The sequence below is a fragment of the Vanacampus margaritifer genome, chromosome 2 (assembly GCF_051991255.1).
Source record: "Vanacampus margaritifer isolate UIUO_Vmar chromosome 2, RoL_Vmar_1.0, whole genome shotgun sequence".
NCBI classification, from domain to species: Eukaryota; Metazoa; Chordata; class Actinopteri; order Syngnathiformes; family Syngnathidae; genus Vanacampus; species Vanacampus margaritifer.
The window spans coordinates 50,844,978-50,866,654 of NC_135433.1; the positions used below are offsets into that span (position 1 = coordinate 50,844,978).

The 21,677-nt window shown below is 38.5% G+C and overlaps 2 protein-coding genes and 1 long non-coding RNA gene across 7 annotated transcripts; 2 read left to right on the top strand and 1 right to left on the bottom strand.

Annotated features, from left to right (window-relative positions):
• The first annotated feature begins 1,809 nt into the window (after positions 1-1,809).
• Positions 1,810-11,920, top strand: tom1 (target of myb1 membrane trafficking protein). Of its 5 annotated transcripts, none has more exons than XM_077556790.1 (16): positions 1,812-2,010; positions 2,989-3,073; positions 3,151-3,229; positions 3,304-3,453; positions 3,574-3,708; positions 3,809-3,943; positions 6,850-6,966; positions 7,152-7,282; positions 8,351-8,393; positions 8,472-8,595; positions 8,897-8,960; positions 9,081-9,147; positions 9,812-9,877; positions 10,274-10,336; positions 10,777-10,816; positions 11,246-11,920. In XM_077556790.1, the coding sequence occupies exons 1-16, from the start codon at positions 1,959-1,961 to the stop codon at positions 11,338-11,340; spliced, it is 1,446 nt and encodes a 481-aa protein (XP_077412916.1). In that variant the 5' UTR covers positions 1,812-1,958; the 3' UTR covers positions 11,341-11,920. The 5 variants fall into 5 exon arrangements, with proteins under 5 accessions (XP_077412920.1, XP_077412916.1, XP_077412918.1 ...); XM_077556789.1 differs by having other exon boundaries at positions 1,814-2,010; positions 7,149-7,282; XM_077556794.1 differs by lacking the exon at positions 3,809-3,943 and having other exon boundaries at positions 1,810-2,010.
• On the bottom strand, positions 9,234-13,602 carry LOC144043315 (uncharacterized). Its single transcript, XR_013291083.1, has 2 exons — positions 13,000-13,602; positions 9,234-12,562 (listed from the first exon to the last, which is right to left on the bottom strand). It is a non-coding gene; the product is annotated as an uncharacterized LOC144043315 (long non-coding RNA).
• Positions 13,603-13,963: 361 nt separating this feature from the next.
• Positions 13,964-21,005, top strand: gcat (glycine C-acetyltransferase). Its single transcript, XM_077556795.1, has 9 exons — positions 13,964-14,255; positions 14,918-15,048; positions 16,612-16,713; positions 16,812-16,958; positions 17,329-17,483; positions 17,599-17,681; positions 19,846-20,017; positions 20,468-20,589; positions 20,686-21,005. Exons 1-9 carry the CDS (start codon positions 14,036-14,038, stop codon positions 20,835-20,837), a joined length of 1,284 nt encoding a protein of 427 aa, XP_077412921.1. The 5' UTR covers positions 13,964-14,035; the 3' UTR covers positions 20,838-21,005.
• Positions 21,006-21,677: the final 672 nt, after the last annotated feature.

A 21,677-nucleotide genomic window follows, 5' to 3' on the forward strand; every position in this document is an offset into this window, starting at 1 on the left:
TAGTGTGACTAAATCCATAGCTTAGTCCTGCAGGAGATGAATCAAATTAAAGAGTTCTGTACCAAGCATTTAAGGCACTAGCTGAAAAGACAGGTCACGGAAAATTTCTGAAGCGCCGTTCCCGATTTATTAACTAAAATAACTACAAAATATACAGTATACCTAAGAAATGTAAACCTCAAAAGTAATTAGCCTTGAGACTGGAGAATAACAGCATGCTCAGCGCCTGGAGACGACGGAAGATCTTCACATTTGCTTCCCTCATCATCTTTGTCTTTGCGTCAGCTTCAGCAAGCGTATCCTTGGGTGAGTGGGACAGAAAATGCTCAACTTGCTTCACCTCTGCTCCTGCAAGCAAACACGCTTCCTGCCCAAAAACAGTTGCTCGCCTGTGTAAGTCATATTTTCATGAATGCCCAACTAACTACATTCATTCTATTTAGCATTACCAAAATCAAGTAAGGGGGGGATCACTATATCACTGCTCAATAACACAAACAGATCATGCAATATTCATGGGCATACTTTAGAACACAATTAGAATCCATTAGTACTAAACAAAAACAAACAACACCCAACTATGCCATGTACAACATCTGGAGCATTTCAGAATCAATGTTTATCTAATAACATGATTTTTTAACATGAAAACTGGACACAAAAAGCCATTACAGTATACTTATCAGAGATACTTATAATTAGTTGTATTTATTTTTATACAGTTGTTTGTATTGCATTTTCTACATACCTAAATCTGAATGGTAAAGAAACAGTTCCATTGGTTATCAAATTTAAAGTTCCATACAACTACTGATTCCGAAGGCCCTTAGAAGATTAGAGTGACATCATGGCAGCACGTAGTGGCTGAAATCTGATCAAATATTAACTCATTGACTGCCATTGACGGCTGTAGACGTTTTAACAATTTCTATTAGTTTAACATTTTTTCCCACTTTTGTTAACAAGAGTATGAAAACCTAGATTTTTTTTATTGTATTAGAACAGATATAAAATTTGGGATTAATCGTGAGTTAACTAGTGATCAAATATTAACTCATTGACTGCCATTGACGGCTGTAGACGTTTTAACAATTTCTATTAGTTTAACATTTTTTCCCACTTTTGTTAACAAGAGTATGAAAACCTAGATTTTTTTTATTGTATTAGAACAGATATAAAATTTGGGATTAATCGTGAGTTAACTAGTGAAGTCATGCGATAATTATGATTAAAAATTGTAATCACCTGACGCCCTTAATTTGTATTAATCTTTTCTTTAAAAAAAGAAAAAAAGATTATTAAAAATTAGGGGCATCAGGCGATTAAAATTTGTAATTGTAATTAGTCGCATGACTTCACTAGTTCACTAACTCACGATTAATCACAAATTTTATGTGTTCTAAATGTACAAAAAAAATCTAGGTTTTCATACTCGTTAACAAAAATGGGGAAAAAAATGTTAAACTAATAGAAATAGTTTAAATGAAATTTTGACGCCTATAGCTGTCAATGGCAGTGAATGAGTTAATAAATAAATACATTAATTAATTAATAAAATCCACATACACGTTGTGCAAGAAGAAGAGAATGGACTTTTCGCGGAAGGCTATACCAAATGTGTACTGCATAGGTTATATCTTCAGTCTCCATGGTCTACAGTCTCCATGGTCTACAGATGATACAGTATTTTTTCCTCCTTACCCATAAATCGGCATATGCTTGAAGTTGTAGCACTAAAAACAGCCCGAGTGTGGCGCACTTTTGCCAAGACGTCAGTGTGATGACCTTCATGACGCTATCCCTTTAATTTATGACGCAGCTCAACTAGTGGCCCACTTTGTGCACTGTGAAGCTAGCAGGCGGGGTGCAGCAACAGCAGCATCAGCGAGCTCGGCCGCCTGGTGCGCGCGCCTCGACCTAATTCGTCGGTGCTCTGCTAGGTCTTCACTGATTCCACAATGGAGTTTTTTCTAGGGAATCCGTTCAGCACGGTTGTCGGCCAGCGGATCGGTGAGCTTGTTTTCCAGCCAGTCATGCATGTTTTCAATGTACCAACCAAATGCCGAGCAAGCCCGGCGTCTTCTTTAGTCATTCTTCGCGCACATTCACAAGCTTATTGCTTATAATTTAGTTTCAAATGCAAATACTACATAACATACAGCTATGGTGTACTCCATGTCATTACTTCAATAATAATTAAGCCTTTATTGAGACTGACAGAGGAGCATAAGCTAATACTTGATTGACGTGCTTGCTAGCCAATGGTTAGGAAGAGGCGGGGCCAAACCGTCGCCAAGTTGCAAATCGATTGGTTGAAGCGTGGTCGACTTCCTGCTGACCTAAATCAGATACAAGTTGTCATGTTTATGCACTGACTCATGCAAAGAATGAACTGCAGTCTTACTATATTTACATTATGTGGTGGGAAATATTGGTCTGGCATCTTATTTCTTTCAGTAACATGAAGATGAGCGAAAATGTATATATTTTTCTGTCACTACACATTGCTCACGGAATTAAAAACTAATATTATTCTTACTGAATAAGAAAGTATTATTATTCCACCTTTTCTAGTGTTGAAAAGCCTCAAATGTAATAAATAATGGTCTCTTATTATTTATTTATTTTTAATTAAAGTGCTATTGCCATTACCTATTTTGTTTGCACTGCATTACCACTGGTCTCTGGCATGTTTTAACTTCTCTGTGAGTCTTGTAGATGGTCTAAACTAAATTTCTAATGCGGCCCATGGAGGTAGCTGGTTCAAGTATTTGAAAATGTATTTGAATTAAAGGACTATGAATTTAAATCTTCTGTGTATCGAATAAACAATCATAAGCACATCTGTTAACTATTGCTGATAATATTAAGATTTCTATTCTTTTAAAATTGTATTTATTATTTTTTTTGAAAATCTCTCAAAAATAAGATTTAAATTAAATAGAACAAAAACACATTTACAATGCATACTTTATCTGTCTATCACAGAGATTGCAACCAGCTCTAGCCTGCCATCAGAAGACTGGTCTCTCAACATGGAGATCTGCGACATGGTGAACAGCTCCGAGGAAGGGTGTGTTTGTGTGTGCAAGTGTAAGCAACGAGCTTAGGGTTGCATGTATCTGAAAGGTTAATATTCTCTAAATCCAGACCCAAAGACGCAGTTCGAGCCATTAGAAAAAGGATTGTGGGGAACAAGAACTTTAAGGAGGTCATGCTGGCACTCACAGTGAGTGTATCTACACACCTGGCTCCACCCTGTTATTGTGTAATCAGATATGAGACACATTTTTCTGTTTCCAGGTGCTTGAAACATGTGTGAAGAACTGCGGCTTCAGGTTTCACATCCTAGTGACCACAAGGGATTTTATCGAGGGGGTTCTAGTCCGTTCTATCATCCCGAGGAACAACCCTCCTCTGATCGTACACGACAGAGTGCTTGGCATCATTCAGGTCCGCCAGGGCTACATGGGGTGGAAAAAAAGCTATTTTTAATTCGTATTGACATTTCTGTGGTCACATTCCATGGAAATCTTGTGTTAGTTTGTGGTTGTCACTTGTCATCTTTTCAAGGCGTGGGCAGACGCATTCCGTAGCTCGCCCGACCTGACGGGTGTGGTGTCAGTGTATGAAGACCTGCGCAGGAAAGGGCTTGAGTTCCCTATGACGGAATTGGATGGCTACCCACCAGTCCAAGCCCCCAAAGTGGTACAAACACCTTTTCACTACTGACTTTTGAACGCTTAATGCTACCTTTCATCTTTGGTCAACCTTTCTTCTGGGGTTCTTTGTGTGCCTCGCTTGCCAGGCCTCGTCTCGGAACGGGCCTGCAGTTGTTACTGTCCCCGCTGCACTGCTCTCCTCCAAACCTCCCCTAATCCCACCCCAGACCCTTGAGCTAAAACAGACGCTAGATGGAAGTGATGCCTTCACTCCCAATCAGGTGATGGACTTTGCTGCACTTTGAGGGATATTTTACTACTCTTTACATGTTACCTTGACTCACAAGTATCCCCAATTTAGGAATTTCTTTTTTCCTTGCTTTGTTTGGCTTCAGACTCAACATTCAGACACTCGCAAGCATGGTAACAGGCCATTTTTCTGACGTCACTCACTAGCCCAAGCACCATAGGCGCATATACAACACTGCGGTTGTTGTGACTTGTGCTTGTCCAAGCATTCAGTAATTGCACTTCTAAAAAGAAAGAAAGAAATTCTTATTTCTTTACATTCTTATTAATTATGTACAGTTGTGCTTAAAAGTTTACATACTCTTATGTAAACTTATGAGCACAACTGTAAATGTACAAAAGCTAAACGCCACTTAATGACACAAAAATGCTATGAATTGTCACCAAAATACAAATGCATATCTCTACTCATGTCAACTCAAACCTCTGAAAATGTCAATAAAAAAAAAAGTATTTTGGATTTTAAGGACATTAAGCCGTTTTCTCACCATACAGTGCGCGCATAAGTTTACATACCCCCTGGGTTATGTAAACTTTCAAGCACAACTGTATATGCATGTGAGTATTATTGTAGAGCTGCTCGATAATGAAGAAAATATTCATTACGATTGATTTGGTAATAATTGAAATCACAATTAGGACGCTCATTTGTTTTTTTTTGGGTACAAACAAGAAAATGTCTAAACATAAAAAAAAATAACAAGAAAAAAATACATTTCTTTGAAACACTAATTATGCAAGGTTTATTAAATTAGTTATTTTAAAGTAAAACATTTACAAATATATACATTTAAACGACTCAAAATTAGTATTAATAAGCTTTTATGTTTGTTCATGATTATGCCAATTTTCCAAATGTGTAATAATTGAAATTGTAATTAAATTTCGATTAATTGCACAGCACTATATTATCGCATAATAAAACGTGTGCCTTTTGGGGGCCTCAAACAGATTCAAGGCATTTCAATTCATATCCATCCTCCCCACATTGAGGAAATTGATTTGATGCAAAAAATAATTGAGTTACAAGCTAAGGTATCACTCTGCGTTTTCCATTCATCACATTACATGCGGGCATTTTCACACACCTGTCCATACCAATCTAATATTTAGCAACAGTTTTAAAATACAAATAGAGACTGTCTGACCACAACATTAGATAAATAAAGATCCAGTAATTAATTTGGATAGAAAATTCTACCTACAAATTAATAGTAACTAGAAAGGCACTCAGTAGAGCGTGAATGTGCAAATGGATACTGTATCAATTGTGAAGCGACTTTGAGTGTCCAGAAAAGCACTATGGATTATTATTAGTAGTAATAGTAGTAGTAGCAGAATACAATCTTCCTCCTAAATTGGGGAATCCAGGTCAAGTGAGAACAAACCCTGAAACAGTTTGACTTAAGCCATAGGTGCTTCTACTCATCAGGTGCTTCTATGAGCTTGTTTACCTGCCAGTTAATTAGAAGCACCTGTGGCTAAAGCCAGTCTGTGGCAGGGTTTCTACTGACTGGATCTGGATTCCCCAACCCTGTCTTCCTCCAAGATGGAAAAATCTGTGGTCTACATATCCCCCCTCCTATAATTCCTTGCAGTAGTATACAAGTACTTTCCAATTGTAATTAATTGCTACTGTATTTAGGAGACCTTACAATTCAGCTGTCACCATAGTATCACATACTGTATACAGCAGTGGTGGGCAAACCAGGTCCTCAAGGGCCAGAGTCCTGCAGGTTTTTGGATGTTTCCCTGCTCCAACGCAGCTAATTCCAATAAATAGGATCGTTATCAGGCTTATGTAAAGCTTGCTGATAAACTGATCGTATATCAGCTGTGTTGGAGAAGGGAAACGTCCCAAACCTGTGTGCCCACCCCTGGTATACAGTATGTTCACAAGATGGCAGCAAAGTCCTAGGGAATGATATGAAGCCCCAAGTCCAACGGGAATAACCTTTTATCAACTCTCACACACACACTTTGTGGCAGAGTTAACTCGATAGGATCGCTGTATGCCAACTTGAAGTCACAGTTGAGTAATTGTTGTGTAATCGTGCTAACTCACTAACCCATAAATATTATACCTCTTCACTTATGACTACATAGAATAGCACTCAGTAGAGCACAAGGTGTTAAGAATCGTGACTTGCTGTAGTTTTGCATATTATGTATAATGTTCCCTTAATCAAATCATAATGCTAAATCAATCCATTGTAAACAAAACAGTGTTATTTCCATGAAGGCTGATTTAAGATATAGTTTTAGAATTGGATCTCAATACAGTACTAAAAGCGGTTGAATGTAACAATGTGGAATTATTTTTATTGTTGTTAAGTAAACTATTAACTCATTCACTGCCATAAATTCATATAATAAAAAAAAGATTATTAAAAATTAGGGGCAAGAGGCGATTAAATGTTTTTAATTGTAATTGATCACATGACTTCACTAGTTAACTCACGATTAATCACAAATTCTATATGTTCTAAATGTACAATAAAAAATTCTAGGTTTTCATACTCTTGTTAACAAAAGTGGAAACAAATGTTTAACTAATAGAAGTAGTTTAAATGAATTATTGACGTTTATAGCCGTCAACGGCAATAAATGAATTAAAAAATAAATAAATAAGGAAATAATAATAAAAATTTGGTGCGTCAGGCGATTAAAGTTTTTAATCGTAATTAATCACATTACTTCACTGGTTAACTCGCGATTAATCACAAATTTCATGTACAAAACTAAATGTACAATAAAAAAAATCTAAGATTTTCAACAAAAGTGGAAAAAAATGTTAAACTAATGGAAATAGTTAAAATGAATTTTTGATTTTTATAGCCGTCAATGGCAGTTAATGAGTTAACTATTAACACTCCAGGTGGGAGCACTAAAGGCAGAGCTGGGTGTGGTGCGGAGCAACCTCACAATGATGTCCGACATGATGAGTCAGCTGGATCCCGCGACGGTAAAACAAGCTGACATGGAGTTGCTGGAGGTACCAAAATTACAAATATTCCGCTGTTATTATCAACCTAATGATACTATTGCTTTATTGTGCAAGAAAATGTTTCCCGCCCTTTCACGTTGCCCTTAACTGATCTCGCACTTTATGCATGTGCTACATCTGGACCGCCACAATACCCCTTCCCACACATTCTATTTTGGTTGTGTCATTAGCAGTTATACACAGTATGTAAGGAAATGCAGGACAGGATAGTGAAGATTGTCCCCAGGCTTAGTGAAGAGAAGCTGATTGAAGAGTTACTCGCAACCAATGACGAGATGAACACCGCCTTCTCGCGCTATCACAGGTAAACCACTTTTTTGTTTTGTCACTATACAAACGTGAGGCAATAATACTCCTTTTGGCTTGAATTAACAGCTTCAAAATCTTTTGGATTAGTAAATTGTGTAAGGAAAATGTTAAATGTGCATTTATTGTGTAACAGTACTTAAGATCTCAAGGTGGACCAATGGGTAATATGCAAGTGAACACATAATAATTAGCTGAAAATGTAATAACATTTACATTTAACCCGATCCAATAATGTAATTTAAAACAAAATCCATACGGATATTGCAATCACATTTTTACTGATATATATGTATGTAAATAAATAATATCCATTAGTCTTTGCATCAAAGCAGTTCTAATTAAGTGGGCGGAGCTTACTTTGATTAAAGGCGCTGTCCGACGTCTTTCCGTAGCTGTTTTTAAACACAACATTCAAAACTGACTATCGAGAAAGCCAAGGACAGCAGCCAATCAGGAACGAGCATGAAACCAGCTGTCCAATCAGGAGCAGGGTTCGCACACGGCAAATTTGCATAGGCCACTAATAGTAGCTTGCCTCCATGGCTTGGCTAAAAGGAAAACGTTGAATCTCCGCCCAGAAACGTCCCGGACAGACCAAAACAAATCCTTCAGACTACACATTTAACTCTCAGAAGAGTTTGTTTAACACTAATCAACACATCAACTCTATCGTCCATTTAATTCCGACAGTGTAAAAAATAAACTTTGCGGTCTCAATCAACTCTGAAACATTTGCCATCAAAATTTTAACACTGCAATCTTTGCTGTGAATGTGACTGTCTAAGATTCTCAAAACATAAAATGTAAAACGTTGGGCTAAAAATTAACATAACTAAAAAAAAAAGATCCACCTGAAAATGTAATAAATCCCCAATAATGAAATAAGGTATTACGTTATCGGTAAAAAAAATATATTATTACAATATCAATCAGAATAATTGTCTATTTATTTACAAGTGGAGGATGTCCATTGGGATACTTACATTACATACTACATACTCATGTATGTAATTACTTGCTGCTCTTTGTTGCTTCCATCCTTTATTTTTCTCAATGTTTTTAGATTTGAAAGACAATTAACAAACGGTCCAAACACAACGCAACAGGTAGGTAACCATGTCTGTAGACACGTATATTATTTTTTAATGTTGACAGTTCACATAACATCCTTTTTACGTTTTCAGAGCCATACATATGTAAACCTAACAGACCTCAATGTGAGCCCATCAGCGGCTGCATCAGTCACCAATGGAGGCTCGCTCAACCACTCAAAAGAAGACAGTTTGTCCAGCCGGATGGCAGGACTCAGTAAGTTCTTATAGATGATCTTTATATATATATATATATATATATATATATATATATATATTTATTTCATTTATTTATGATGTAATTGACATTGACTAAATTCATTGTGGGTAGCTTAGCTTTTCTATGTACCGACTGTAATCAGGATAAGATGATTTATTTGCATTTCATTGCATTTTATGCAATTACAGTACTTGTTACAATTTTTGGATTGGGCTTTTTTTAGGGATATTTCTGGGTTAATTTTGCATTCTACAAATTTATCAAGACTACGATCTACTTTTTGCTGTCCTTTTAACAGACACAAGGGAAGGAGATGACGTGGATGCATTTTTACACAAAAATAGCTCAACTCAGAGAGGAAGGTACATAAAATAACACACAAACAGAAATATGCTTAAGTTTTGTTTTTGTTCTATTTTTCCTGGTTGTTGGAATATGCAATTAGCCTAATTTGTAGTTCACCAAAGTGAATTTGATTTCAGTGAGCATCCAGACATTGGACTAGATGGCCTTGCAGCTCAGGACTCCACCATGCAAAACTCTAAAGAGGTAAGCAAAGTTTTCACTTAAGGTTATGTGCTAATGTAGCTCTAGAAAGTAGCTAATTTTCTGACTTGAAAAGCAATCTCAGTAAATCATTGGTGTGGTATTACTTTATGTTAATAAATGTTATGGTAATACTGTTACATGGATACAGGAAATGAGACTTCAAAGAAGAAGTACATGGTTGTTCCCAAGAAATATGACATCAGTTGAAATATTGATTTTTTCTTCTTTTTTTCATGTTTGCCTTCACATAAAAAAATCCCAACAAAATAATCAGATATGTCTAACTGTCTATTTTGCATTCCTCTTTCAATTTCCTTAAAAATACATTTTGTACTCTCATGTTTGAGCAAATTGTAACACACAAAATGCATTTTCCTTGCTAGCGAATGTCATTCTTGACCCTGAGAAAAAGAAAAAGTAAACCATAAGACAAACATTGGTTTAACATTAAACACAGTTTGTTTACACCTCAAATTGAATTGTTCAGTTGGCTGTCGGACTATGAAATAATTTTGGAACAGCCAGTGCCTCTTTGTTGTCCATGTGGGGTGAATGTGTCTTGCTGTGTTGTTTTGCCTCTATTAATGTAATCATTAGTGTCAAGAAATAGCTAGAAATCACTTGATGCTATTCTGAAATAATTCTCTATATCTGTGCAACGAAGGATTACAGCCCAGCCTCCTCCCACAGCTCCTCACCAAAGTTAGACTGGATGATTAAAAGGGGAATGGTGGGTCCATGTCCAAAGTGTGCCTGATTTCCCCCCCTCCACAGTGTCTTTTTTTATTTTTTATTATGGGTTTTGTAGTAGTAGTAGTCGTAGTTATTGTGTCGTCATGAGGTTGCAGTTCACTTTTGCTTTGGCCAGTGCTCTACTTTTTCAGCCCCATAAATGTTTGGTTTGCATGCTAGTCAAAGTGGCAACGACTTCAATTATTTGAATTGACATGGGTGCATAAGGAGCATGGAAAGGTTTGCTTTGCTCTGTCTTGATGTTCCATTTTCTTATTATTTTTCTACTTTTTTGTGTCATGTTGGGATGGTAATTTTGTGGTATTTATTCATTTATTTATAAGGGGGTGAGTCACTGTTCTTGTTGTGTTGATATATTTCTCTAATCTCTTAGATTCCCGTCAAGCAGTCCAATGTAATGGAGGATATTGAGAAATGGCTTGAGCTGGATGATGAGGTGAGAAGGAGGATTGCTATCAGGTACTAGTGGTCAGCACATCTGCCTCACAGCTCTTAGGTTGGGGGTTCAAATCCAGGCTCCGGTTCTTTCTACCGTGCTATTGTAGGCTTCCTCCTCCCACATTCCCAAAACATGTTAGGCTCAATGAAGACACTAAATTCTACATGAATAGGTGTTAACGGTTGCATGTACCCTACACATACTCCAAAATGGGATTCCATCCGTCGATCCATTCTTTTCCACTTATCTGGTGCCGGGTCACAGGGGCGGCCAGCCTAAGCAATCAATTTCACAGAATCAACCATTGATGATTATGCTCACACCTTATATCAATAGCACACTTATTTTGCCTCTAACATCTGAACTTCCCTTTCTTTTCTCATCCCGAGCAGAATAATAGCAAAGTAGTAAAATTATGTATTTTCTGTGTGGTACAGTACGATGACTTTGGGGAGTCTGATGGTGTGACAAGTGAAGGTGAGCAACCTCGAAGCTGACTTCCTTTTCCATAACAACCCAATTTTTCCCGCCAGGGTTTGACTTGTACAGTCAGACCAAGTATGCTATGATTTTTTTTTTTAAGCTTGGACATGGATTTGACTTTGTGTCAGACATTGTGATGTTTTGTGCACAACTTGTGAGCTTTTTTTCCAGTATAAACTGTGACTTGGTTAATTTGATTGTGTGAGTGGGTGTGTGTGAATTAGGTCAGAGAACAAATTCAAGTCAAGGCACCACTGTCATTGCAACTGATGCAAATTAAATTTGGATTCATGCCACCCATTTTAGATTGGCATGTATTCAGTTGCCTATTTATTTCTTCCTTTTTGTCATTCAGTTTTTTTCTTGTAGCAGGTTGTGTGTGTGTGTTTTTTTTCTCTAACAGCGTTTTGTCCTTTTGTGAAGAATTTGACAGGTTCTTGGCACAAAGAGCGAAAGCGGCTGAGCGGTTACCATCAGTACGACAGTCTTCCCAGGACGCCAACCACTCCGAATCCTGAGCTGCAATTCAGCCTGCTTCACGCGCAACTCTCATAAAGTCCTTCTGCCATAAGGGACAGATGGAGACGTTTTTTGGTTTCATGTATCAAAGGCACATTTGGCATGGGGGATTGCAGCCCATATTTACTTTTTGTGTATCCTGCTATTGCTTTACTGGGGTTTTAAACTGGTCATGTGAAATGAAGGCCAGAGGATTTTACTTGATGTAATTAAGTGGTGGTAATGCAAACATTTGCACACTTTCTATAGTAACATTCCTGCTATTGAAGAAAACTTGGAATATTGTTACTAAAACAACTTTTGCAACTTAGATAACTATATTGCTATGAACTCTTATTTGTGGAATCACATTATGAGTTACAGATAATGCCTCTGTCAAAGTAGCAAACACTGTTAATTTATATGTAAGTAAAGTTCTGATAATTTCTCATATGAGGAGTTTGAGGCTTTTTGTGTTAATATTGATATTGGATGTAAAGGCAAAGTAATTTAGTTTTTCTTTTTTTACTTCCATAATATTTCTTTGTCAAGATGTTTTAAGTTTAAATGCAGAGTGCAATTAAAAAAACAACCAAACTACCAAGCGTAATGTTTTCCTGTTATCACTTACCCCTAAAAATCTTAGTATGTTTGACGTTAAAAAGTCAGCTGTCTATTTTTGATGGTTTTATACATTAAAAATATATTTGAGTTTAAAAAAAATTATGGATAAAGTGATCTGAAAATCCGTGGAAAATCTTCTCTTTTTTTTCTCAACAATTGTCCTTGTGCCCAACTGATGGGGGGTACACACCATGATTCACTCTCATTCTATTTAGTGTCTTCAGTGAAGCTAACTTGATGCTTGTGTTTGGAGTGGGAGGAAGCTGCTGGAGTACCCAGAGAGCTGAGGTTCAAAACTAGAACCTCTACCGTGAGGCAGACTTGGGCAAGTTTAGAAGAAAAAAAATCTGTAAATGTGCCTCATTTTTAACTCATTCACTGCCATTGACGGCTATAGACGTCAAAAATTCATTTGAACTATTTCCAATCTCCAGCAGACCATTTGCTTCTTCGGCATCACGTCTCCTCAGTCTGCAGCTCATCAGTGTCTGCATCATGGTGTATCTCTGTCTCTGTTTCCATGTCTGCTCCAGCGTCCAGGGTCTGTTGGTTTGATAGATGTGTGTCCAAGATGTAGGGATGGGGGCCAGTCTGGGTCACTCTCCATCATTTCATATGCTGACTCACCGGAAACACACATTAGGTTTGATTTAGAGAGAAAGTTCACGCTGGACCACACTATGCTTCAACTACAATGATCCTTTAAAAAAATAAAAAATAAATTGAGTCTTTATTTAGACTCGGGGTCCATTTAAAACAAAAAAAAAGAAGCAAAACACACATGAATTTAAAAGAGGCAGTCATACCAGTGCTTCCACATAGCTGATTGATACCTGAATATGGCTGTTTACATGTGTCTTTCAAATAATAAAGATAATGTAAATTTTATCCATATACCCCTAGATGTCAGTAAGAAGTGTGTTCAGTGACAGGATTTTAATGTTGAGGAATGTGGAACTTTGGTGTGTCAAGTACAAACAATAAATAAATAATTATATAATACAAGTAATACATTTTGTAATATTATTCAAAATGCCATTAAAAGTTTCCCTTACCTTTATGAAAATGCCGAAAACAAACACACATGTGGGCAGGACTGGACTGGCATAAATAATCGGCCCTGGCACTTTAACTTAGGCCCACCGCCAGCCCAATTCCTGACCACCCTTAGTTACCACGTAGCTTTACTACTGCTGATGTTTATTGGTTCAGTTTGCTCTCTATATTTAAATGGATCATGGGCTGCCCCCTCTAAATTGTGGGCTGGTCTCTTGGGGTAAAATGGAGGGAAACAATTGAATAGCACCACGTCGGCCCCAAAAGACACCGGCCTACCGGGCATCTGCCATGTATGCTAGATGGCCAATCCAGCCCTGCATGTAGGGAAAACGCTTTGGTGAAAGCGAGAGCCTTTCTTCTCACTGCTGAAACCCAGGCCATCCGACGTTATTTCCTCAGCCTGAGGTCCATGTGATATTTTCCAAGTTGGAAAATGGAAAAAAAACTACGCAACATGATCGAACCATTTTTGTAAACAATTGTGAGCAAGAACTGAAAATCGTGGCTTTCCACCTAATATGGCGATTTACCCACAATGCACCACGACGGGGTAAACATCACGTTACTTGACAGAGCCGATGACAGAATAAATGTAAAATTGTTTGTGATTCAGGGCGGCAGTAGCTGAACTTGCCTTCGTGCAGCACGTGGTGAATGACGTCGTTTCAACACAAGCTTGAATGTGATTGGTCAATTTTGAGCAGATTATTGGTCCATTTGTAGAATACTACACCAAAGAGTACTGTTTGCCGTGTGTGCGCATTTATTTATTTATTTTTAAATGTACGCGCTACTCCACTACTGCTACAACAACTTAACTTGGTCAGTATTTTATTAAAAAACAAACAAAAACAGGTGGCTCTTGTTTGTCTGAATCGAAAGGTACAAACATGCAACCCGATTGGACAAAGAAATCACCGACCAAGTTTGCTCTCATCTGATTGGTCCTCGATGTCACGCCCTCTGTTGAAGTCGCTGCAGGCTGCAGCCAACTTCCGGTTACCTTTGACAACAGAAAACACGATCACGGTCATGTCTCTCTGTAAAGCTGGCTGGACTTTGTTGAACCCTCTCCGGCGGGTTCTGCGGTCTTCGGTCGCGGTTTTAAATCGGAGCTACGCGGCTGTTGCTGAAGCCAGAGCGGTGTTAAACGGCGAGCTCGAATCTATTCGCGTGGCGGGGACTTGGAAAGCGGAGAGGATCATCACGTCCAAGCAGGGACCGCACATCAACGTGGACGGAAGCAATGGCAGTGAGTGAAAACAAAATTAGACGCACAAGATTTTCAGGGGTGGATATACTGGCAGTGGCAAGCAATAGTAGGCTATCCTTTACAACTGTTGTAATAATTTATGCGGATGGATTTGGTTAATGTAAGTGCTTGACAAACAGGTTAAAGTAGAACAAGATGCAATTTCTGTAAAGATTTCTGTGAAAATAAGAAAACCATTTGAAAATAAATTGAACTGTATATAGCCTACTGCAGCACCACAAGTTATCTTTTCTGTAATTGTACGATGTAAAAACTTTTAAAATTGTAAATATTCCGCTAATATTAGTGTGTTTCAGGGCTGCTAGTAGTCCAACTGTAAGGACTTGGGCTTTAAAAGTGGAAGATGGTAATAGTAATGCTCTGTTTACGGACTGCTGTGCCCTTGAGCAAACCCCTGGGTGGTCCTTTCTCTCTGACATCCCTCGTTGCAAACTTGCATAAATGTGATCTGATTCTATGTGTAGTCGGTGTGCAACAACAAATATTCGTACAGTAAAATGTGCGTTGTGTATTCCCTTTAAGAGATTATCATGAGTATAATAAAAATGAATGAGATAAAACCAGTTCTTGTGTCATCTCAGAAGATTCTGAACCACAATGCCATCTTATCATATTATATTTTTTTCAATTAACTCTTTCAGGCATTTTAAATTTTTGTGCCAACAACTACCTTGGACTTTCCAGTCATCCGGAGGTGGTGCAAGCAGGGATTAATGCTCTGAAAATGTACGGCGCTGGATTAAGCTCGGTCAGATTTATCTGTGGTACTCAGGTATAGTATCCAATAATCTGATAATACACAAACATAAACTCAGAGAAAACTTGTCAAACCAACATGAAATCCAAAACCAGCTTCATCCAAAATTGTGTCACTGCCTCAAGAGCTCAATATTAACCGAGCCAAAATATATTCATTTAACAAAGTATTTACGATTGTGGCTGTCGTTTGTGTTGCATTTCATTAGACTGTGCATGTTGTTTATAGGGATGGCAAAAATGGAACATTGAAACGATCACATCATTTAAAACGATTGATTGACAAAAATAATCAATCTTTTGGAACATTCGTAACATCTCCCCACAGCGACATCTGGTGGCCAAGTGTAAAATATTACAATCAAACAGTAGTTCAGTGTTGCCAGCTCCCCAGTAAGGAAACTAACTACTGGCTGGCTGTCATCACCTAATTTACACAACTGGCAATCGAGCTATAATTGTAATGGACGCCATAAGAGAGAGAAATAATATCATGGGAAACAAAGACTGAATAACCCCCACCCCGTCAAAATCAGTATAAAAGTACAAATGAGCTTTTTGTTGCTAATACTTGGTTTGTTTTTAATTTTGCCTTTCAACATGACTTAAATGCTTTGATGAAACCCAAAGCGCTATCACATTTAATCAACAACTGCATTTTAACAGGCTACATTTCAAAGGCTTTTTTTTGCGACAGGGCATCAAGTTTTGACAGAAAGTATTAGAGAGGAAAAAGAATGACCTGCAAAAACATGACACCCGTTGCGAGGATTGAACCTGGGTTATAAACCTTTTTCTCAGCCCATTGTGCGGATGCGTTACCACTAAACCAACCGCCGCGTTGAAGAGGATGTTGACATTTTATCATTTAGGGCGATGAATCAGCAGGGCAATTTTACATACGAACTATACTATAGGTTGGATTTATTTCAGATTCAAGACATTTTAATATAGTGCAATGGTCGGATTTTATCTAATTTTAGAAAAGGCACTTGCTGAAACAATGTGACGTTTGGCGAAAGGCAACTGACATGTGACATCCTGATTCTGAGAGATTTAGGATCGCGATTCGAATCACAAGTTCCGCCTGGGTTCCGGTACGCACCAAAACGCGATTTTGCCATCACTAGTTGTTTATAATTTGAAGATCACGTGTAGTTTTTCATACATGCCAACATATCTCAGTATGTTTAAATAACATTTTTAATTCAAACAATGGAAAGAGTTACAACGTACATAACAAATTACTCAGTTTAGGTGGAGGCGGTTCTGTCTCAGGCAAATGAGTTACTGTTCATCCTCAACCTCTTCTATGGGGACAACAACAAATACGGTCAGCCTGCTTGTTGGTAACTTTGCCAAACATTTGATCATGTGCCACTTATCAGAAGCTAACGTTGTTTGCTAGCGCTATTCTGTGCTAATGTCTGGGCTCTCCTTAACTTTTAGATTCCATATGGCTAAATTTGTGTTAATTTCATGCTTGCTAAGTGAGCACCAGGAACGTAACCATTTGTAAACAAAAATGCAATTAGCTGTATTTTGTCCCCTTTAGATTCATAAGTAATGTCATTTGCAGGATTTGCACAAAAACTTGGAGCAGAAGTTGGCAGAGTTTCACGAGAGGGAGGACTGCATCCTCTATGCCAGTTGTTTTGATGCCAATGCTGGACTCTTTGAGGTGAGTCATGCTGTATCATCTACAGCAAGGAATATCTGGGTACATAAAGTCCCCGTTAGGTGAAGTAAACTAAAAAAATCGAATCACTCCCGCTTTAGGTTCTGCTGGGCCCAGATGATGCTGTGTTGTCGGATGAACTCAACCACGCCTCCATTATTGATGGTATCCGCCTGTGTCGGGCCAAAAGACTGCGCTACAAACACATGGACCTCAGTGATTTGGAGAGCAAGCTGAAGGAGTCGCAGGTGTGTGGGGCATCAGGAAAAGGGAATTGACAAAAATTCCATCATATACTTCAGCATCTTGTTGAAAGACTCTAGCCAGAAGAGTAAAACTGTTAGAGGTGAATTGTCAAGTCTCCCATTAACCAAGGGACAGTATCCTTGAAATGTAAAAATGGGCCAAAAAGTGTATCTTCATATCCTTGTGCAATTTATCAATTATTTTGGCATTTTGTCTTTTAAAAGACTCGTTTCGTTCGATGTCTACTGCAACCCAATGCAAACGACAAGCACAATAATAAACGCATGTCATTGAATCCCCACTGACGGTGTTAATGAAAATTGAGCATTAGGATCTTTGTTCCAAAGGCTTACAAGCATTTGTATTTCTTAGTCATGTCGTATGCGGCTGGTGGTGACAGATGGCGTCTTCTCAATGGATGGAGATGTGGCTCCATTAACAGGAATCTGTGACCTGGCCGAGCAGTACGGAGCCATGGTGTTCATCGATGAATGCCATGCCACTGGTTTCCTTGGGCCCCGTGGCAGGTGAGTAAAACATTTGACCTTTTTTTTTTTTACACAAAGAAAAGTTGTTTTATTTTGTACCATCCACAATTGAGCTTGCAAATGTTTTATAGTTGAAGTTCATGTTCATTTGCAGAGGAACCGATGAGCTCCTGGGTGTGATGGACGGAGTCCATATTGTAAACTCCACTCTGGGAAAAGCACTGGGAGGTGCAGCTGGTGCGTATTACGCTTTTTAAATCTTGGCCTTTCTTTAATTTTATTACCTTTTGCACCTGTCGTGACCACAGTCCATTATATATAAGACTTAAGTTTAGGCTTAAAAGGGAAGTGAACTAGCCTGGCGATAGCCAGATTGATTTGTGCTTCACTCGAAGGAGTTCTGCACAATGTCAGTCTGGGCCTGTTTTGCATTTATTTGTTCGGGAAAGGGCGGGGCATGCTGTACAACACTACGAGCTGATTGGACGAAGCAGAATCGTGTGCACGTCTACCTAACTTTTTTTTCGACCAACCACAGCAAAGGATGAAAATGTCGTCACCAACATGAGACTAGCTGATATCATGGCGTTGAGTTTATGTTGTCGGTTTTGCAATGATGATATGCGGATACAAGAGAACAGAATTCATTGCAGCATCCACACATTTGTCCACCGGTGTCGCCATGTTGGTTTTGTTTCTTCCCACGGCTTCGGCGCTTCTTGTTTTCGTCACAGCTGCATATCCCGCCCCCAAATACAATGTGGCTCTATGATTGGTCCGAACCACCAGTGCTTCGTATCGGTGGAAATCAATGGGAGCGGTACAAGATGGATTCTCGGGAGTTTGAGAACTCACAAATACCGCGAGAATACATCTTGTGAGAGCAAGGTTAGAAGTCAACCCCCCCCTCAAAAAAAATTATTGACAATATTATGATCTATACAACCCCATTAGTCTAAATACAGTATTCTGATTAATATTGTGTCAGTGGAATATGAGTTAAGCAGCAAAATTCAACAGTTTTATCAATATCAGAAGGCCCCCATTTTGCCACTTGCTGTCGCGTAAAAATGACATCACAGTTGCTCAGGTGTCAGGTAACAACCAATCACAGCTCAGTTTCAGAAAACAGGTGAGCTTTGATTGCTCGTTGCCTGAGTCCTGAGCAACTGTGATGTCAGTTTCAGTCTACAGCAAGTGGCAAAATGGCCACCTCCTTAGATGGATAAAAACGGCTGGATTTTGCTGCATAACTCCATCCATCCATTTTTTTAATCGCTTTAACTGCTAGGCGGGGTACACCCTGAACTGGTTGCCAGCCAATCGCAGGGCACACAGAGACAAACAACCATCCACACTCACAATCACACCTAAGGACAATTTAGAGTGTTCAATTAACCTGCCATGCATGTCTTTGAAATGTGGGAGGAAACCGGAGCACCCAGAGAAAACCCACGCAAGTACGGGGAGAACATGCAAACTCCACCCAGGAAGGCCGAAGCCCGGACTCGATCTCACGTCCTGTGGGCTGGGAGGCGGACGTGCTAACCAGTCTTCCACCGTGCCGCCGGCAGCATAACTCATATTCCACAAATATAATATTTATCAGAAAGTCATGTTTAGACTAGTGAGGTCACATATAACATATTATTGTCGAGAAATGTTTAAGGTTGACTTCCCCTTTAAGTTTTCTTGCTACATGTTTAAGTAATATCAGCGCTTCTCATTATTAGTATAAAATATACATCAGTAATTTTTATTTTTAACTCTTTAGATTCTCGTTTGTTTGCACAATGTGCAGGTTGGAAAACAACCTAAAAAAAGCTTCTTCTTTTTTTTTTAAATATTCCCAGTAACACCCTTTTTCTCATATTACTAATAGTAATGTCAGAGATATGTAACTGAGTAAGACTCATTATGTATTAGAAAAACAGAAAAACACCTTCTTTGGCTTGTCTGTGGCAAAAAAAACCACACCTATTGTTTACATACAAACAAGACTATATATTAAATATTGTGTGCATATCAACATGTTTTTTTCCATCTTTCCCCATTTGAATCGCATCGGTCCTGGTTATGCAAGCAAAATGTCATTAAAATTCTGAATTTCAAAGCTTGTTAGATCGCATAAGGCTAATTAAATCATTATTTGTTACTAAAAACATGCTACCTGGTTAATTTGTAACCAGCTAATTTTATGTCCATAAATTAGCAGTATCGATCATTTTGCGTGTTGCTATTTTATTCGTTCAGTGACGTAACAACTCCCCTTTTGCGTTTGTGGCCAAAAATGCATTAACCTTTGCATTAACTCAACTGAAATGGTTCAAAAAAGGAAGAGAGGTCAAATGTAGAAATGCAGAAAAGGTGACACACAATCTCATATTTCCTCTCATGCCAGGGGGCTACACAGTTGGTCCGAAGCCCCTCATTGACCTGCTGAGGCAGCGGTCTCGGCCTTACCTCTTCTCCAACTCCCTCCCCCCACCTGTGGTGGGCTGCGCCACGCGGGCTGTCGAGCTGCTGCTCGCCTCCAATGAGATTGCGCAGAGCATGTCTGCCAAAACCATGAGGTAGATACTTTATTTGCTACTATTCATTACGTGTGTATGTGCTGCTCTTAAACAGCGCACAGATGAGCAAACATTGATATTATCAGCAGATAATTTGTTAGATACCCAGATGCAGCCCTCAGATCACAAATGTGATTGTGTGCATGTCATGTGATCTAAAATACTAAATGGTTAAAAGTAAAGCACTTAATTTGAGGAAACAATACAGAACAGTATATTAGATTTTCGTTATGCTAATACAAATTAAGTGTCTTAACATTAGAAATCCATTTTCCAAAATGGATCTCTTAAAACAGATGCTATAAGAATCAGTACACATCTTGCTGTCACTGGAGAGAAAGTTTATCCTTTACACTTGTTCCTAGATACAGCATTATGGTACTTGATGATGATGATGATTATTAATTGCAGCAAGGGTGTGTCATTTTATTCATGTTTTCTGTTCTACAGATTCCGAAACAAGATGACGCAGGCCGGCTTCACCATCTCGGGCTCCGCTCACCCGATCTGTCCAGTGATGCTGGGTGATGCACGGCTTGCCTCTCTAATGGCAGATGACATGTTGAAGCTAGGTGAGATATTAGTTCTGCATCAAAACAAAAGTAAATACTGTCTGTTATGTAGCGATGAACTTCAGAAATCAGTCAACTCGACTCTCTCCTCCACAGGAGTGTATGTGATTGGATTTTCCTTCCCCGTCGTGCCAAAAGGCAAAGCCAGAATCCGTGTTCAGATTTCCGCTGCGCACACTGACGAAGACATTGACCACTGTGTCGACGCTTTTATTCAGACGGGCAGAAAGCATGGAGTTATTTCCTGAAAAGTCTTCTACGAAATGAGAACCAAACAGACGGGTGCTCCTTCAGACAGTGTTGCCTGTTACGTATGGCCTTATATGAATGATGGTGATGATTTATATTTGGCAATTTTGTGTACTATTAAAGTTGCGTTTGACTGCCTGAGAGTGAAATAAAGTGAACGAATGTAACTTGTGATAAAATCTTTTCACTGTGGGTTTCATTATTCAGACATTTTTCTTTTTCTTTTTTTTCTTTTTAGTGCCTTGAAGCCTGTTGATATGTTCCAATGGCTTTAGTGCAACAAGCATAAAGAAGCAAAAAAACATAATTTGCAGTTATTAGGGTTTATTTTGTGTGATAAGGTGAACATTTTTTTTAAATGAAAGGGCTGTGAATAAATTTTAGAAATCCCTGCATGAATTAACAAAGGATAGTCTACATACAGAGGAAGAAACTTGGCACTCTGCCTTTAAGCATTTTTTCCCCTGTTGGATGGCATTAAAGATGGCCTTTTAAAGGATTTATCTTCTTAAAAATGGCAAATACTGTAGAGTGTGATGATGGAATTCTGCAGGCACATTAAATAAAGATTATGATTATTAATACAGCCTTTGATATGCCTAATTGCAAATTCCAACATTTGTATCCAGCATTGTGTTTATTGATTGCAATACTATTTAGCTGCACTGACTGCATTGCAGAAATTGAGACCATAATACAGATGTCGTATGATCAATTGCAGTTTAACACCAGTGCAAAACCCTACAATTCAAAAAAGTAAATACATTAAAATACTTTTGTTTGTTTTTCCTGTTCAGGCTGAGTTAGTACTGAAAGAGTTAAAGGGTGCCTGAATTGGA

Bases quoted from the DNA above. Each gene is read 5' to 3' on its own strand.
- tom1 (XM_077556789.1), top strand. From the start codon at position 1,959: ATGGAGTTTTTTCTAGGGAATCCGTTCAGCACGGTTGTCGGCCAGCGG. The intron at 2,011-2,988 runs GTGAGCTTGTTT...TGTCTATCACAG, and splicing joins GGTTGTCGGCCAGCGGATCG to AGATTGCAACCAGCTCTAGC. The intron at 9,148-9,811 runs GTAAGCAAAGTT...TGTGCAACGAAG, and splicing joins CCATGCAAAACTCTAAAGAG to GATTACAGCCCAGCCTCCTC.
- gcat (XM_077556795.1), top strand. From the start codon at position 14,036: ATGTCTCTCTGTAAAGCTGGCTGGACTTTGTTGAACCCTCTCCGGCGG. The intron at 16,714-16,811 runs GTGAGTCATGCT...CTCCCGCTTTAG, and splicing joins CCAATGCTGGACTCTTTGAG to GTTCTGCTGGGCCCAGATGA. The intron at 20,590-20,685 runs GTGAGATATTAG...TCTCCTCCACAG, and splicing joins AGATGACATGTTGAAGCTAG to GAGTGTATGTGATTGGATTT.